This window comes from Phoca vitulina, unplaced genomic scaffold (assembly GCF_004348235.1).
Source record: "Phoca vitulina isolate PV1807 unplaced genomic scaffold, GSC_HSeal_1.0 scaffold18, whole genome shotgun sequence".
Taxonomy (NCBI): domain Eukaryota; kingdom Metazoa; phylum Chordata; class Mammalia; order Carnivora; family Phocidae; genus Phoca; species Phoca vitulina.
Window position 1 is genome coordinate 13,129,769 of NW_022589721.1, and position 16,851 is coordinate 13,146,619.

The following is a 16,851-nucleotide window of genomic DNA, read 5'->3' on the forward strand; positions in this document are numbered from 1 at the left end:
GTTCCCTTCCTCAGCCCTCAACTCCCCCAGTAGGTGGCAGAGAAAGCTGTTGCGCCTCCCAACAAAAAGTGAAGATGAAAGAGAAAGGTTTTAGGGGAAAACCTTGTCCCAGTCTCACCAGGCCCAGGGGAAGACCGCTAAGCAGCGCGTCTGGCGGGACTGGACTAAGAACTGAGCTCCCCACGTGGGCCTGTAGAAACGGAACCCCACTCACCAAGCCATCTATCTGCACTTGCTTCACCGCCGAATCTCCAGACCCGCCTTTGCCTTTGCCTTTCCCCGCCGGGCCGGTGGTGGAGCTGGAAGAAGTGGCAGCAGAGCCGGTGCCTTCCTTGCGGGACGCCATCTTTTCAGCCAGACAGGAAAAAAAGAGAAACGTGAGTGACCGGAAGCGGAAGTACGAGCTTTACGTGACGTCCTGCACAGCCCGAGGGGCGGAGCTGGGAGGAAAAGCTGGAGTGGGGCTCCGCCTCCCTTCTCTTTTCCAGCCTCGCCTCCTTCGCGGAGGTATACTTTTGCGCATGTGCATTGTGCTTTTGTGGCTTCTTTCTCATCAAAAGCTTTAAGACAAAATTAGACTTTTGTAAAATATTTTCCACCATATGTTTAGTCAGTCTCTATTAGTCAGTTGACCTTAACAGCATTATAGCTCTTGTTTTATGTAGCGTCTCGCCTAAAAACGATTTCACTTTTTTTTTTTTTTTTAATTAATCCCCATTCGCAATCTTGTAAACTATGAAGAGCTGTACTAACTCCCATCACACATACTTGGAAACTGAGACGGGGTTTGTCCAACGTCACTCTGTTAATTAGTGGCGAGCTGGTATTGCAGTTTGTTTTAGGTAGTTTTAGGTAGCAGTCTCTAACCACTTAGATTATACAGAAAGTATAATGTGGGAACTTTGATCAGAATAACGAGACTTAACAGCCATTTGCTGCTATTAGTTTTATGCAGGATTTACATGAGTAAAGTACCAAAGAAGCTATTTTATGTACATTGTTCAAGGATAATGCAGAACATATTCCCTAAAAATCATGCTGACTTATAACATAGTTCTCTGAAATATAGAACTGAAGTCTTTAAAACAATACTTAACAGTTTTAGCAAATCATTTTAGATAAGGAATTTAAGACATTGTTATGTTTCCAAATTTTGCCTATTGCTTATTTTTGAAATGTCTACTCAATCAATAGATGTCTATGCAGAACTGATAATTCCCAAATTTATTTTTCCCTAGACCTCTCCACTGAAGTCCACACCAGCATATCCATCTGCCTATGCAACTTCTCTACTTAAATGTTCAACATGTACCACCAACTTAACCTTTCCAAAACTGAGCTCCAAATACCACCTCCCTCACATAGTCTTCCTCACCTCATTTGATGACATCTTGATTCTTCCAGTTGATTAGACCAAAAACCTTGGAGTCACCTTTGACTTCTCTGTTTCCCTCACACCCCTGCGGGCAACCCTAGCTCAGACTATACAGGAAAGGGAATTCTAGGAAGTATGATTCCAGCTTAGCAAAGTTGACATAGTACAAATCCACTCAACTACGTCTAAAAGAAACTCACTTCAAATATAATGGTATAGGCACATTGAAAGTAAAATGATGGAAAAAATATATCATGCCAACATTAAGCAAAAGAATGCAGGAGTGATTATATTAATATCAGATAAAGGAGAATTTGGAGAAAAGGAAATCACCAGAGACAGAGGGAGACATTATACAATGATAAAATGGCCAATCACCAAAAACACATAGTAATTCTAAATGTGTATGTCCTAGTAACAAAGCTGAGCTTCTGTAAAGAAAAAACTCCTAGAACTCAAAGAACAAATAGACAAATACACAGTCATAGTTAGAGATTTCAACTCCCCTCTCTCAACAATTGACAGAACAACTAGAGAGAAAATTAGCTAGGATATAAAGGAACTCAGCAATACCATCAACAGGATCTAATCAATACTTATAGAACATTCCACCCAACAACAGAATACACATTCATTTCATTATTTTCAAATGCCCATGGAACATATAAACCATATCCTGAGCCATAAACAAACCTCAACAAATTTAAAAGAACTGAAATCACACAGAGTTATGTTCTCCAACCACAATGGATTCAAACTAGAAGTCAAAACATAAAGATAACTTGGAAACTAAACAACATGCTTCCAATAACCCATGGATCAAAGAGGAAGTCTTGAGGGAACTTTAAAAACACACACACATTGAACTGAATGAATATGAAAATATAAAATGTCAAAAGTTGTGAGACACAGCTACATCAGTGCTAAGAGAAAAGTTTATAGCTAAATGCATACATTATGAAAGAGGAAATATCTCAAATTAATAACCAAAGCTCCCTCCTCAAGATCTTAGAAAAATAAGAGCCAAATAAACCTAAAGCATACAGAAAAATTTAAATAACAGATTATAGCAGAATACTGAATATTCAGTACTGATCACCCAAAGAAGGTTGGTTACCATCATTAAATTGTATTTCTGCCTCCAAAAAAAGCAGTTTGATATTGTGGGTATTAATGCCATTGTAGCTATTCATTTACTGACCAAAATAAATTTACCCTGGATTTGTAACAATACGTTCTTCATTTTTTCTGTCCCAGGAACTAAAGTTTTTAACATACTTCTACATTTGCTGAAAATATTTCAAATTTAGTCAGAGGCAAAAAGAGAGAGGATGGTGAGGGTTCCAAAGCCAGCTGTGGGCTGTGCCCATGGGTGACTACCACCTAGGGACAGGAAGCAATGAATACCCTGTCATACCTGAATGAGAAAATGAAAAAATAAACTGTCTGACTAGTTCTGCCTTTGTGGCATAGTAACCCCTCCCACTAGGAAAACACAGCCCAGTGAATGTAAGACTGTGACCAGTCCAGCCATGCCTTAGAACCAGCCAGTGCTGGAGCTGTTTCCCTCACTTGGCTAAGGCTTACTTAAACCCCTTTCAATGTAGTAAAATGAGAGTGAAGACACCAAAGATGAGCCAAAGGATTTTTTTAAATGTTACTTTATTCCTATTTGGTATACAGATGACCAAAGGATTTTTTTAAATATCAATTTATTCCTATTCAGTTGTTGCCTGCTTCCAGACCTCTATGGAAGGCAAGGTTCCTTTGAACATCTGATAAGTCTTGGGGCCTGAGCTGAGCAGCGCTCTTGGTCATGGAGTAGATGGATACAGAGCGGGCACTGTGTCTGTGTCTGTTCAGGGCTCACAGCTAACCTCTATAGGCTCGACTTAGCATTTGTTCTAGCTTTTGCTGAAGGAAGAGGGTAGAAAGTAATCTGATCTTACTATTTACTGTCCCTTTGGGAAGTAACTGTATATTCATGACATAGAGCTAAGGGGTCCTCCTTCTCTAGTATCCATTAAAAACAAAAGAAGCAAGGAAACTTTCAAAGCTTTCAGCAAGAGATTCTGTAAGAGATGTATGTTCTTACCTCTTCTATATAGATTATTTTCTAGGAAAGGAGCACAAAGATCTTTTTTTTATCCCTTGGGAAAGAGATGTGTTTATGTGATGGTTATGAGATCTCCAAAAATGTCAGATTAGCCCTTCCTTCTTTCAGGAGTCACAAGTAACATGTAATGGAGAGAAAACAGGAAGTCTACCCTCCAACCACAATCACTCATGAGGAGGGGATCAGAAACTCCCTATTCTATGGAAATGGGGGGGGAAAGGGCAATTTCTCCCCCTACCTAAGGCACCTATACGGTGTCATCATAATTAACAAGCCAGGTCTACAACACAAAACTTAGATGTAAGCAAAGCAGAAGAAACAACATATAAATAGGGAAAAACTAAAGTTCTGGATTAAGTTAGTATACTTTTTAGAGGTCCACAAATATTCATTTGGCCAAAGAAAATCATCCGGCTTAAAACACTAAGCACTTTGCTTAATATTTAACTAGAGTGGAAAACACACCTTTGGGAGATGCCGAAAGCAGCTAATAACAACAGGTTTCTGCATCCCAGTCTCTTCACAATGCTGTCCAGGATAAAACAAGAACATATACAGAACATCTTAATTTTCCTTAAAGCAAGGTGTTACACAGGCAATACCATCATTTTTCCTTTTACTTATTTTTTTTTTAAAGTAAGTTCTATGTCCAAAATGGGGCTTAAACTCACAACCCCAAGACCAAGAGTTGCACATTCCACCAATCAAGCCAGCCAGGCCCCCCTATCATTTTTCCTTTTAAAATACATTTTGGGGAGAGGGGGCTGGATTTAGCAAATATTCCATCAGTTAGGTCACTTTGGGCTGCAAGTAACAAAAAACAAACAAGTACACAGAAAACCCCAATTTTAATTATTTTAAACAAGAAGGAGATGTACTGTATCACATAACTAAATATCTAGAGGAGGGCATATTGCAAATAAAGTGGCATAAATTCTCCAGTTCCATGTCATTATGATGCTCTTGACTCTGGCTTCTCACATGTTTTGGTTCTGTCCACAGACTGGCTACCCCCATAATTTCAAAACAGCTGCCAGGAGCAATGGACACATTGCACTTCTTTTTTTATGTTTATTGCAAGAAAAAGAAAACCTCTCCCCCAACCATGGGGAGAAAAGATCTTTCTCTTTAGTCTGATTGGGATCAATTTAAATCATATGCTTCCCTCCGTGTACATGTGGAATGAGATTGTGTGAGGCCATTGTTTGAAGAGCTAAGTGATTTGCTCAGTATCATGAAAGGAACAATAGAGAGGGTAAAGAAAGAGCCAATAAAAAGGAAATAATATTCATTTACACATATGACCCAGCATGTGGGCATTTCCTATATGTTTGCTAAAATAATAATAATTCAGAAAACAACATTTGGCCTTCTCCTCCCAGTATTTTGATTTATGAATTACCAACTAATATTAAAACAAGGTGATCTAGCACTGAAAACATTTGCCCAGATTCTAAGAGTGATTTTTATTTTGTATAATACCACATAATTAATACCGTGTATTGGTGTAATTTAATTATAAATATGAGACTTTGAAATAATATTCTACTGGATTATTGAAAGTCTGTTTAATTTCTTGCCACCAGGAGTTCAGTTTCTGCCCTGAAGTCCTCCTGCTGCTTAAAAATATATACGAAAGCATGAGTGAAATGGTTGTCTTCAACATTTTGTTCAATATAAATAAATAGTGTTTGTAGAAAATCCTTTTAATGCCATAATCTGACATAATTTTTGATCTTTAAACTCTTTTAAGTAACAGGAATAATATTTGCTTACCCAGAGTAATTTTACAAGGATTCATTAATCTCCTAAAATGCTTTGATAAGTTAAAGTGAAAGACCCCATATGGTCGGTATGAACTTCTCTACCAGTTTCAGTTATGATTTAATTAAATTTGAAAAGGCAGTTTGTTATGCATCAAAGTAAAACAGTTTGCACATCGCTGCCACTTTCTAACTTTTCCTCTTCTCTACCAGGTTTTGGTGTTACCACTTTAATTAATACCATTAAACATTTGTAGTAACATTCCAATGTAGAACCCTATTCAGATCTGTTATAGTGAAATACTGAATTCCTTTTGACTTAATTCCCATGGCAGTATTTGTCCTCTGAATGATTTCATTCAAATAGATTATTACAGCAAGCAAATTTGCTAGTCCAATTTTACAGCCATCTGATAACCAATGGTGGATACTTCCTGATTACTGTCTGGTTTAAAAATACCCTTGACAAACAGAAATCCCTTGAAACTTTTTTCTAAGAGACTTTCTTTATTGTCATATACCCTGAAGGAAGAGTCACAAGTACTAGCTGGGCCAACAGACAGAAATCCTACCTGCTTTCCTTAATTGACAACTGGGTAACACTAATATGTCCTTGATGTTTCTTGCCCAAGCAGCTGGGAGGGGGTCTTCATATTTAACTAACTTTACTCAACGGAAGATTCATCCAGTTCAAATCAAATTGTTTATACTTTCAAAAGAAAAAAAAATGTCAAGATAGATTTTATTGTATGTAAAAAAGATTTAATTTATTTTACTTTGAAAAAATATTGCACCTTTTACAGAAAACATATAAACTCGGATTTTGAACCTAGCTGACATCAAAGTTTCATCAAAGACATCTGCCGATATAAAATTCTGGCAAGTAGCTTTAACTTTATCAGTTAGGACTGGGTTTGGCTGCATATAAAAGAAACTGAATGTGCCATTGTAGGTTCGTCCTCAGTTGAAAAAAATAAAGTACCATTCTGATGAGTGATGTTGATAAGGAGGGAGACTGTGTATGTGTCAAGGTGGGGGGTATACGGGCAATCTCTGTATCTTCCTTTTAATTTTGTTGTAAACCTAATGCTGCTCTAAAATAAATAATGTCTCAAAAAGTGAAAAAAAAAACCCTTAAAATAATATTTTTTAAACCAAGGTAAAAGTTTATTTTTCTTCTCATGTAAAACAAGTCCAGACATAGAAAGCCTAGATTAGGAAAGATGGTTTCACAAATGACACAGACTCCTTCCTTTAGCTGCTTTGCCAACTTAGCACATGGCCTCCATGCTCAAGGTTACCTCATGGACTAAAATAGGTTTCTGGTGTTCCATTCATCACATCCAAATTCCAGTAAGAAGGAAGAAAGTGGAAAAAAACCAAAGTGCCAATCGCTGAGCTAAGTTGGCATCGTTTAAGCAGCCTTCCCAGAAGTCCCTTGTAACATTTATACTTATGTATCCTTGGCTAGAACTTAACCATATGACTATACTTAACTGCGCACAAGTTTGGGAAATGGATTCTTTTCTCTGAACACATATTAATGTCCAGAGTGAAATCCAAATTCAATTACTAAAAAAGGAGAGATTGGGTGACAACTCACAGTCTGTGTCACATCCACTATGTTATATGTGATGTTTTTGTGGGAAATGTCATGCAGCCATTAAAAATAATGAATGAGAGCTATGCCGATTGACTTGGGGTGTGTGGCGGGGGAGGATTTCCACAAGGATTGCTGGGTGAGAAAAGCAAAAATGTATAAAAGTGATAAAATATGATTCCATTTTTGAATAACATAAAGCAGCAAAAATCTCTACATATATGTATGCAAATGATATATAAGTATATGAATTTGGGAAATTGCTGAAGGATACTCAGTAAGTTGTCAATGTTTTTTTTCTGGGCAAGGAGAGAAGGGATGAATATCTTTGTGTTGTTCCATTGTTCCACTTGTTATGACAGGCATTTTTGTAAATGTTTTAAAATGTTTTAAAAACCGTTTAAAATGTTTTAAAATGTGGAGCAGCCTCCAGATCCTACCTTCAAAACACTGCCTGCCATATATGAAAATTCACAGTAAGCAAGTCCAGGATGGAGTCTATCATAGGGGATCCTAGTGAAGAACTTAGGCCCTCAATACAGTTTACCTAAGTTGTTTTAAGTTATTTATTTAGGGAAATTATTTACTTAGAACATGTGTTAGAGAGTCATAGTTAACCTTTAAACATGCAAGCGCTTCCTTTTTTCTCTTCCAGGGATGGCATCCAAAGGCATTCAGAATGGTCCAGTGTTTGACCTACCATCGTAGACTGTCCTACATTACAGCCTCTAACAAAACTAGACTGCCCAGAATCCCTGGTAATAGAATCATTTACCTTTATACCAAAAAGATTGGGAAATCACCAAAATCTGCATTTTTGGTCAGGCCAACTTCGAGGGGTTCGTGCTGTGAGATCTAAAGTCCTTATGAAGTTGTCTAAAATGAAAAAAACACGTCAGCAGGGCCTATCGTGGTTCCACGTGTGGTAAGTGTGTTCGTGACAGGATCAAGCGTGCTTTCCTTATTGAGGGGCAGAAAATTGTTGTGCAAGTGTTGAAGGCACAAGCACAGAGTTAGAAAGCTAAATAAAAAAATGAAGCTTTTTTTGAGTAAGAAAAAAATCAAAAGAAAAAAAAAAACGTGTTAGCTACATAATGTTAGAAAGAACATTGTGTTCTTTTTGAACTAATGGATGTTAACCAATGTTTATAAATATTTAAATATGGATGTAAGGCACAATAATGTCACAAAGATCTTTGTGAATTATCTGGAATACTAACATTTATGAAATTAAACAAAATAACCTTTATGAATTATATTTAATGTTTACCTATTTAATTCCATTTAGGCCATGAATCTTTCATGAAAAAGTCTTGTTTGGGAATTAGTCACACCTTGCAAGAATAAATCATTCTGTCAACTTGGCTTCATCAAAATTTCATGAAGAAAAAACTTCAAAATCATGTACAACAAATCATATTATAAATTATATTTGATCCAGACATAATAAAGAATATGAAGAGTATGAAAAAATAAAGAAAAATAAATTAATTCCCTAGCTACCTGAGCTGAATGTCTATTTGGCATGGAAAATGTCCAGTGTAGTGACCTAAGAAAAAAGCTAGCAGCTAGCAATGCTGAGACGCTATTGTTCCAGCACTACAAGGTCAAAATTATTTTCAATGACTAACAATGATATCAAAATAATTTTTAAAGTAAAATTTCAGATTTAAATTTATATCTAAATAGTTCAACCAATAATGGCAATATTTGTCTTCTGCCTTGGTTGTGGCCAAATATTGATTTTCTAATACTAGGTCATTGACCATCAGACCAAAAAGTATTCATTGGAAAATATCCTAGTGGATAAACAGTGATGCTTGACTGCAAACCTCAGGAACATTAATATGCATAATAAGGACTTGGGAAGATTGTAATAAATGTCACTTCCTTTCTGAATAGTATCCCTATCCCTCAATACATGTTCTGAGCCAGAAATGGGCATTTTAAACAAGCAACAAGAGCTTTTTCTGCATGTCTCAGGATCATGTTTTGAGAAATACTGCTGTAACAGAAAACTCTGTTTTAGACTTGGTAAACGCTGTTATAGACTGTTTTCATGTTTGTGAAATAAAGATCTGGTATGCAAATGGCACTGTCATATACATAGAGCTTGGAAAGTAATTATGCTGTAGTTTAATACATTAAAAAACAACAACAACAACTAGAATAGGACTCACATCTCTATTCCTGCACCACATTTTTCTCCCTAGTTAACCTTAAAAATCAAACCAGTTATTTTAAGCCAGTTATTTCACCAAGTAAAAAGATGGCGTTATTCAGGAATAGCAGACAATTGCAATACCAGACAAGTGAGCTGCAGCAAAACTACAGGCAAATCTGGGAAACAAAGAGGTACTGCTCTTTTATAGAGATAATCAGGGGGTTTGAAAGACTAGTATAAACAAAGAGTCCAATGGAGTAAACTGAAAACTTGTAGTGGCTTCTCATTGGCCAAGTTGTGACCGTCTCTCATTGGCTGGGCTGTTGGTGGGGCATTGGATAAGGAAAGCCTTTCTTCCTCCTGCTGAAGTAGTAAAGTAGTATCCACCTACAAGGTCTGTCTTTTCCTGTTGGGTCTGTTATTGATTAAGAGTAGTGGAGTGTGAGAGTTCTCTCTGCCCAATTTCCCAACTCCAATGTAGTGAGGTTTCTCTTTATTATCACAAGTGAAATATGACCAATGGAATGGAGTTGGTAGATAAATCTGTGAATCTTCTTCTTCTTATTATTATTTTTAACTGTTTTGCAAGACAAGGCTGGTATAATTTCTCTGTGGTGGGAGTATAGCTGGGGTGGGGAGTTGGCATGCAGGAATAAAGAAGAATAAAACTGGAAAGCAGTGAGTAACTATACTCAAGAACCATGAATCCAATCCTATAATAACACATGAGAGCTTCCGTTCCTAAATTTATTTTCAGTGAAATAAAAGCAGCCATCTAAGTGACCTTGTGCTGGGAATCAGGACATGAGAATCATTATAGAATATCTTAGTTCCAATTCCATAAACCTGTACCTTCAAATAAAACCCCAAATGCAAATAATACATCTCAATCACTTTGTAAATCACTTTTCTCTATTGGTTCTTCCTCTCAATCGTTAGCCAAAACTAGATCTGGGACGGATTCCAGGCCAGGACAAAAATGCAAAATTTTATTCTCCCCATTCTTTGATTATCTTGCTCTGAATTGAAGCGGATGCTTGGCAATTAGCTGCTGGGGAACAAATTTTTCTGATTAACTCTTCATTAATCGAGTTGACCAAGTAACTTGTAAACTTTCGGTCATCTTTTTCCCTTCCTGTTACTGGAGTCCAGTGTGTAGTCTTCATATCTTAGATTTTAAGCCAGTTATTTCACCAAGTATGAGAGACCATAGACATATAACGGGTTCTTAAAAATAGTCTGGTCCTGCCAACCAGTTTGACAGTGTGGAACTGAACCCAGCTTTTTTGAATTGTTACTCAAAGTGAAATGGCTTGGGTTAGTGGCAGAACGAGGACTCAAGTTTAGGGATTCTGACACTTAGAAAACGAAGCCCTTGAGCATTTTTTCCTAAAACACCCTGTGTAAGTGATTTAGAATGGTCTTAAGGGGCGGAGATGCAAAATGGTGCGATCTCCTGCCCCTAAGTTTGGCACTCAGGAACAGTAGTTCGTATGGAGGGTGGGTAGCAAGAACATTGGAACTACAGGAAGCCCTTAACTTCAGTACTGGTTTCCAGTGATAGTCCTAACACTAAAGAACCACGTGCCCTTAGCAAACGTGCTTAACTTCTTTGAGGGAAGGCAACCAGGACAAACCTGCTCGGTCAGACGGAGTTGTCCAACTACTCTGATCCTTTTCCTCTCCCCACTTGAGAATTATAAACACTAAAGGGAATAATATATGGTAAACTACTTAGAGTAATGCCCGTAGCATATTAAGGTTCCATATTCTCGTTGATTATTATACTGCCAATCTTTGAGAGGCGAACCGCACGCACATGAAAACGCCAGGCGCAAGCACTGATCCCAGGGCGCGCACCTTAAAGCGCGGGCACTGTGAGTGAAACGCGCGCTGGTCCGGGCGTGACGTAACCAGGGGCAGGCCCGGCAGATGGGGGCGTTTGCTTCCGGGGGCAAAGGCGCTTTACTTCCGGGAGGAGCGGGTGGTTGGGGTAGGAGTTTTCTACCGCCCTAGGTCTTGATCCCTGTAAGCCAGGCATGAAGATCACGAGGCAGAAACATGTCAAGAAGCATCTCGGCTTCTTCCGCAATAATTTCGGAGTTCGCGAGCCGTACCAGATCCTGGTGGACGGCACCTTCTGTCAGGCGGCGCTGCGCGGCCGCATCCAGCTGCGGGAGCAGCTGCCCCGCTACCTCATGGGCGAGACACAGCTGTGCACCACCAGGTGGGCCAGGCGGGTCCGGGGAGGAGGCCCGGGGATCCCGCGGGTGTGGTAGAGGCGAGGCCACGACGTGCAAACCGCCCCACCCACGAGGAGTTGACAGTGAAGTGGAGGCACTAAGGAGGTCAGGCGAGTGCCTGCAATGTAGGTAGAAAGTACAGTGCCCTGCAAATATTCGCGTCGTTGGCCTGGCAGATAAGACCAGGGCTTTGTAGTGCGGCCTGGCTTCGAATCAAGGTCCCAGTCCTCCAGCTTTGTGATTTCCTGCGAGTTAATCTCTGCGCCTTGGATTTCTCATCTGTAAGGAAGAGACCGTAACTAAAAAGGTTGCCGTAAGGATCAAACGAGGTATAGTGTATGTAGGGCACTTGCTGGTATCCAAAACCTACCCCCTTTAAATGGCAGCTTTTTCTAGTGTAAATGAAAATTTTTCAAGCCTCACAACTGCCCTGTGAGGTAATATCTTCGATTCCCAGAAAGATAATTTAGAACTCGAGGTTAAGACCTTTGCCCATGGGCATGGGTTTATTCGGCTGTCTTTACTAAGTACCAGCCATATGGCAGGCGCTGCTCTAGCCACTGAGGAAAACTTGGTGAGCAGGACAAACTTCCAGCCCTCATGGCCGGTAGAGTGCAGAAGTCAGCCTCGATGGGTGTGTTGTGACTCCCTCAGCGTGGGAACACCTAAGATGGAACCTCCTGGAGATGGGAGGGAGGATGGAATCATGGCAGGTTTCGTAAAGGAGGTAACTTCTGAGCCCAGTCACCTTTTGGTTCTGAGGGGAAGGACTATTTTGAGTGACAGAAAAGAGACAAGTGACTCGTGGAGCCTCTTGAATAAAGAAATGGAGTTGTAAAATGCCTGGAAAAGAAGTTAGAGCACAGGATATAATTGGAAGTGAAGCTGGGAAGAAGGTAAATCGAACTTACAACATGAACTACTAAGGAACTTAGGGGTTTTCCCCCCTCATGGTAGATTATTTACTTTAAAAAAGTAGAAAAAGAAAATTAAAATGACCCATAATACCACGCCAATGAATCACCACTGTCAACGTGCTGTATCATCCATCCAATTCTTTATGTATACACATGCACACGCACACACAAACACAGGAATGGGCTCTAACTGGGCACACAATGTCATTGGCCTGTCTTCTCACATAATACTGCTTCATGAACAGCTTTCCATATTCAAGTAACGCCTCAAAATGGTTATAGATACCCCACAATTTTTTATCCCCTTAGCCTTTAGGGCTGCCAGACAAGTCCTTAGTTGGCTTGTGCCTGGAATTCATCACTTCTGGCTACACAAAACCTGTTCATTTACCCCTGTGTGCCATAGAAATACTAACATTTTTAATATAGTGCTATAACAAAAAAGCTTGGAAAGTACTGCATGAAATTACATTCTATAGCATTTTTTCCCTAAAGAATTTAACTTCCAGAATATTTTATACATACACAAAAGTAGAGTAATATAATGAAATGTCTATCACCCAGCTTTGGAATTGTTGACATGGCCAGTCTTGTTTCATTTACCCACTCCCTCCTTCCCCCTGCCCACACACACACAGCTTACTGATGGTTTATTTTAAAGCATATTACTCTGTCAGTTCTTGGTGTGCATCATGAAGATAAATGCTATCAGACCTAACAGCTGTCTTTTAGAAAAGCTAACGGTGTGAGGGCTACGTTGGAGAAGCAAGAGCGTGAAGGCAGGCAAGCTCATTTTGTGGTTGTCCAATCAAGAAATAATGGGAGCCTGAACTTCAGAGAGGAAAGGCAGGAACCCAAGGGTTCTGCAAAGAGACATTATGAGCTAGATAGCAACAGCCGAGATAGGACGAACAGCTGATGGAGGAGGGGTGGGGGTAGGGGTGAAGAAGAAAAGGTCAGTTAGGATTTCTGACTTACGCCCAGCGTCTGGGAAGCTCATATATTCAAAGAGATAGCATGCCCTGGAGGAGAAGTTTGGAGGCAGGGAAATACTTTGATTTTAGATGTGAATTTAAAGAGCTGATATACATCCACAGGAAATATTCAATAAATACTTGGCAGTTTGGGCCTGAAACTCCGAAAAAGAGTTCAGAACCGATGACTAGAAAGCAAAATCTCTTCTTAAACAAAAACTAAAGGGATGATAAAGGGAGTGAGGCAAGGTAGAGTCTGACAAGGGCTGGCTAGAGCTTAAGAAATTTTTGACTCAGTACTTATAATTAATTAGTTCTTTCTTGCTTGCTTTCTTCCCTTCTGTGATGGAAGAAGTGCCTGGGGAGCTTATTAAAATGCTAATATTTGGCTCCTCAAGAGGTGCGGATGTGGGGATGAGAAAGGAGTAGAAATTAATGTGATTATCACTATGTCATTTTGATATGGATAGTTTTTAGCTGACACTTTGAAAAACACTGACTTAATATGAAAATGCAGAGTGAAAAAGGAAGTTGTGATTGTTATTAAACTGGTGACTTGAAAATTTTTACTTTTCTGTACTGAAAATAGTTTAAAGGTGTACCAGTTTGTACTTGAATTAGAAGCATATAGCGGTAAGATTGGGGCAAGGCATCTGTTGTCAACTACTTGGATTCACGTTTCAGCTCTACCACTTATTAGTTGTGTTTGAGCATGTTGCTTGAAATCTCTCAGAGTGAGGTGCTCTAAAATACGGGTAATTTTCAAGTAAGGTGCCTAACTCAGGGCTGTTTTGAGATTTAAGCGAGAAGTTATGTAAAGAGCAATTAGCATGCTGCCTGACACATAGTAAATGCTCAGTAAATTTTAACTGTGATTCCTTCTACTCAATGGTTGTATTTTCCAGGTTTTTTAAAGAGTGAACTGGCCGCCGTATGATTGGGGCCAACACATGACAAATTCAGATTGTAATGGTATAGTTTTACTTTCTTAAAAATTGGGTATTTTTTTAATACTTGCTTTCTGTGAACAACGATATGTATCTGTTATAATTGTGAGCTGTTAATAACTTTTTTTTTCCAGGTGTGTGTTAAAAGAGTTAGAAACATTGGGAAAAGACTTATATGGGGCAAAACTGATTGCACAAAAATGCCAAGTCCGAAATTGTCCCCATTTCAAGAATGCTGTGAGTGGATCAGAATGTCTGCTCTCCATGGTTGAAGAGGGAAATCCTCATCATTATTTTGTGGCAACACAGGTGATACTGCTTTTAAAACCAGAGTCAATTTTAATCATTTCTATCTATGTTTCATATGGAGCTACGTATAATCAGAAAAAATTAGGTGGAAGTGCTTTGTTAAAATGTCTCGACTTTTTAAAATGCAGGCTTTTAAGTTAATTTGCAGTGAAAGCAGTTGTCATTGGAGAATTTGAGGAGAGAACCTTAAGCATATTGATTTTTCTTCTTTCTGAAGTTTTTTTTAAGTAAAATTATTGACAGATGTGATTGTATGTTTCAGGGTTCTTGAAGGGAAAATAAGTAGAGCAAAGATTTTATATTCTGTGTTCATCAGTGTTTTCTCATGTTCCTTTATTTCATATTTTTTCCTCAAAAAGTCATGTTTCATATTATTTGAAATAGTGCTACCAATATGGAACTGTTTCTGACTTTTAAAGACCAGGAGGGGGAAAGAGAGACTCTCAGTGTTGATATTATCGAATGAGTTCATGTACATACAGATTTGCTTAAATATGCTTTTAGAATTATAAAATCACACAATTAGATGCAGAGCTGAATCTAGAATGTGAGTCAGCTAATTCTTACTTTATTGCTATTCCTACAACCTCTGTTAACATTCTTAACCCTTTTTGAAGCCATGTCTTAGAGTAGAAACATAGGACATTGCCTCCACATATTTACCATTGCCTTAGTTTGTAATTTGTGGTCCTAGAACATTGATAAGTGTAGTTCACATTGTTGCCACTTAACTGTGCTCAGATTTCATCTTTGTCTTCCTTTTTTTAAATTATAAAGTATATTCCCATTAGTGAGACATACTGATTTGAAAAGTAAAACTTGTGATCTCTTTTATTTTTACTATTTAAGGCATCTTATTTAATTGGCATATTTGAACTAAACAATTCTATTTTTCCTTTCAATAGGATCAGAATTTGTCTATGAAAGTAAAGAAAAAGCCTGGAGTTCCTCTCATGTTTATTATTCAGAACACTATAGTCTTGGACAAACCTTCTCCCAAAACTGTTGCTTTTGTTAAAGCAGTCCAGTCAGGTCAGCTTGTCTCAGTGCATGAGAAACAAAGTATCAAGCAACTCAAAGAAGAACAGGGTTTAGTGAAAAACCCGGAACAGAGAAGAAGAAAAAAACACAAGAAAATAAGTGGCCCCAATCCTCTTAGCTGTTTGAAGAAAAAGAAGAAAGCACAGGATACAAAATCACCTGCTTCTGAAAAGAAAAGAAAAAGAAAAAGAATCCGGAACAGATCTACCTCAAAAGTACTTTCTGAAAAGCAGAGGGATAATGAATGAATTCCTTGAATACTTTTAAAGACATTCAAATGGGAAAAACAGATTTCTTTTTAAAACTGTGGAAGTATGTACAATAAAAGACTGTTATTTTTATAAATAAATATTGACCCATAAGCCTTTGCCTAAAATTATTTGTAGAAAGAAAGAAAGAAAAAGAAAAAAAAGAAAAAAGAAAAGGGGCACCTGGGTGGCTCAGTCGGTTAAGCAGCTGCCTTCAGCTCAGGTCATGATCCCAGGGTCCTGGGATCGAGCCCCGCATCGGGCTCCCTGCTCAGCGGAGAGCCTGCTTCTCCCTCTCCCTTTGCCTGCCACTCTGCCTACTTGTGCTATCTCTCTGTCAAATCGATAAATAAAAAATATCTTTAAAAAAAAAAAAAAAGAAAAAAGAAAAGAACAGAACAAACCAGGATGGATGGGTTTAGGCATTCTGGAGATTATTTTTCAGTGTAAAACGTTGTCTCTTTCTGTCTTACCACTGCCCCTACCCTCCAACATTACATGCAAATAGTGTAAAAAAAATCAAATCATACAACAGAGGAAAACATTCACAGAGGAAAATTTCTTATTTAATTCATGTAGCAGTTGTAGAATTTATATTTCCAAATAATATGAGTATGCTGCTACCTTTTGGTCCATCTATTACTTGACTTTCTGTTAGAAAGTGGAAATTTTGCTTACTTGTATGACTCTTCCATTTTTCTAATATATTAATAGTTCAATCTTTATACATCCCAGATAAAGTATTTGCATTATTATGACTATAACCTTTGTTCCCCACTGAACCAAGTAGCCATGCTATGATTTATATAAGAAATTTATTTCTTATACTACTTTGTTGTTATTCCGGAAGTGAATAATGTCCTCATTTTCTTTAAGCATCTGACTTGGTTTTGCCACCAATAATTTTGTAAAGGAACTGACAATTTTCTATATGATAATATGGGATAATTCCTCACCCCTGGGGATACTTCTAGAGTCCTCTGTCCTCCAATGTGGAAAGGTTTTCTGCCACATATGTTGCTCACCTGTCATCCACACACTTCTTGCCCTTATCCAGAAATTTGCTTTGTCATTTGTCATTTGCTTTGTCTGTTCCCTAGATTCTTTCTTTTACTCTCTTGGTTTTCTTTTTTGCTGTAGTGAAGCAGCGATTG

At 38.3% G+C, this 16,851-nt stretch overlaps 2 protein-coding genes and 1 pseudogene across 3 annotated transcripts in view; 2 read left to right on the forward strand and 1 right to left on the reverse strand.

Moving 5' to 3' along the window:
* EIF3H (eukaryotic translation initiation factor 3 subunit H) overlaps positions 1 to 492 on the reverse strand; it is a 94,001-nt gene extending 93,509 nt beyond the window's left edge. Inside the window, exon 1 of one of the 2 annotated variants that reach the window (XR_004300822.1) lies at positions 215 to 369. Coding sequence is in view for 1 of the 2 variants with exons in the window: in XM_032415598.1 (XP_032271489.1) it covers positions 215 to 346 (132 nt within the window). In the remaining variant the exon portion in view is untranslated. Of the gene's footprint in view, positions 1 to 214 lie in introns of both variants that reach the window. The other variant, XM_032415598.1, reaches the window with a different exon arrangement.
* Positions 493 to 7,533: 7,041 nt separating this feature from the next.
* On the forward strand, positions 7,534 to 7,883 carry LOC116639343 (annotated as a pseudogene).
* A 3,102-nt stretch (positions 7,884 to 10,985) lies between these two features.
* On the forward strand, positions 10,986 to 15,825 carry UTP23 (UTP23 small subunit processome component). Its single transcript, XM_032416076.1, has 3 exons — positions 10,986 to 11,245; positions 14,234 to 14,408; positions 15,314 to 15,825. Exons 1-3 carry the CDS (start codon positions 11,058 to 11,060, stop codon positions 15,695 to 15,697), a joined length of 747 nt encoding a protein of 248 aa, XP_032271967.1. The 5' UTR covers positions 10,986 to 11,057; the 3' UTR covers positions 15,698 to 15,825.
* The last annotated feature ends 1,026 nt before the right edge of the window (positions 15,826 to 16,851 follow it).

Excerpts from the sequence above, each read along its gene's own strand:
- UTP23 (XM_032416076.1), top strand. The coding sequence starts at position 11,058 with ATGAAGATCACGAGGCAGAAACATGTCAAGAAGCATCTCGGCTTCTTC. Across the intron at positions 11,246-14,233 it reads ACACAGCTGTGCACCACCAG|GTGTGTGTTAAAAGAGTTAG; the intron begins GTGGGCCAGGCG and ends TTTTTTTTCCAG. Across the intron at positions 14,409-15,313 it reads ATTATTTTGTGGCAACACAG|GATCAGAATTTGTCTATGAA; the intron begins GTGATACTGCTT and ends TCCTTTCAATAG.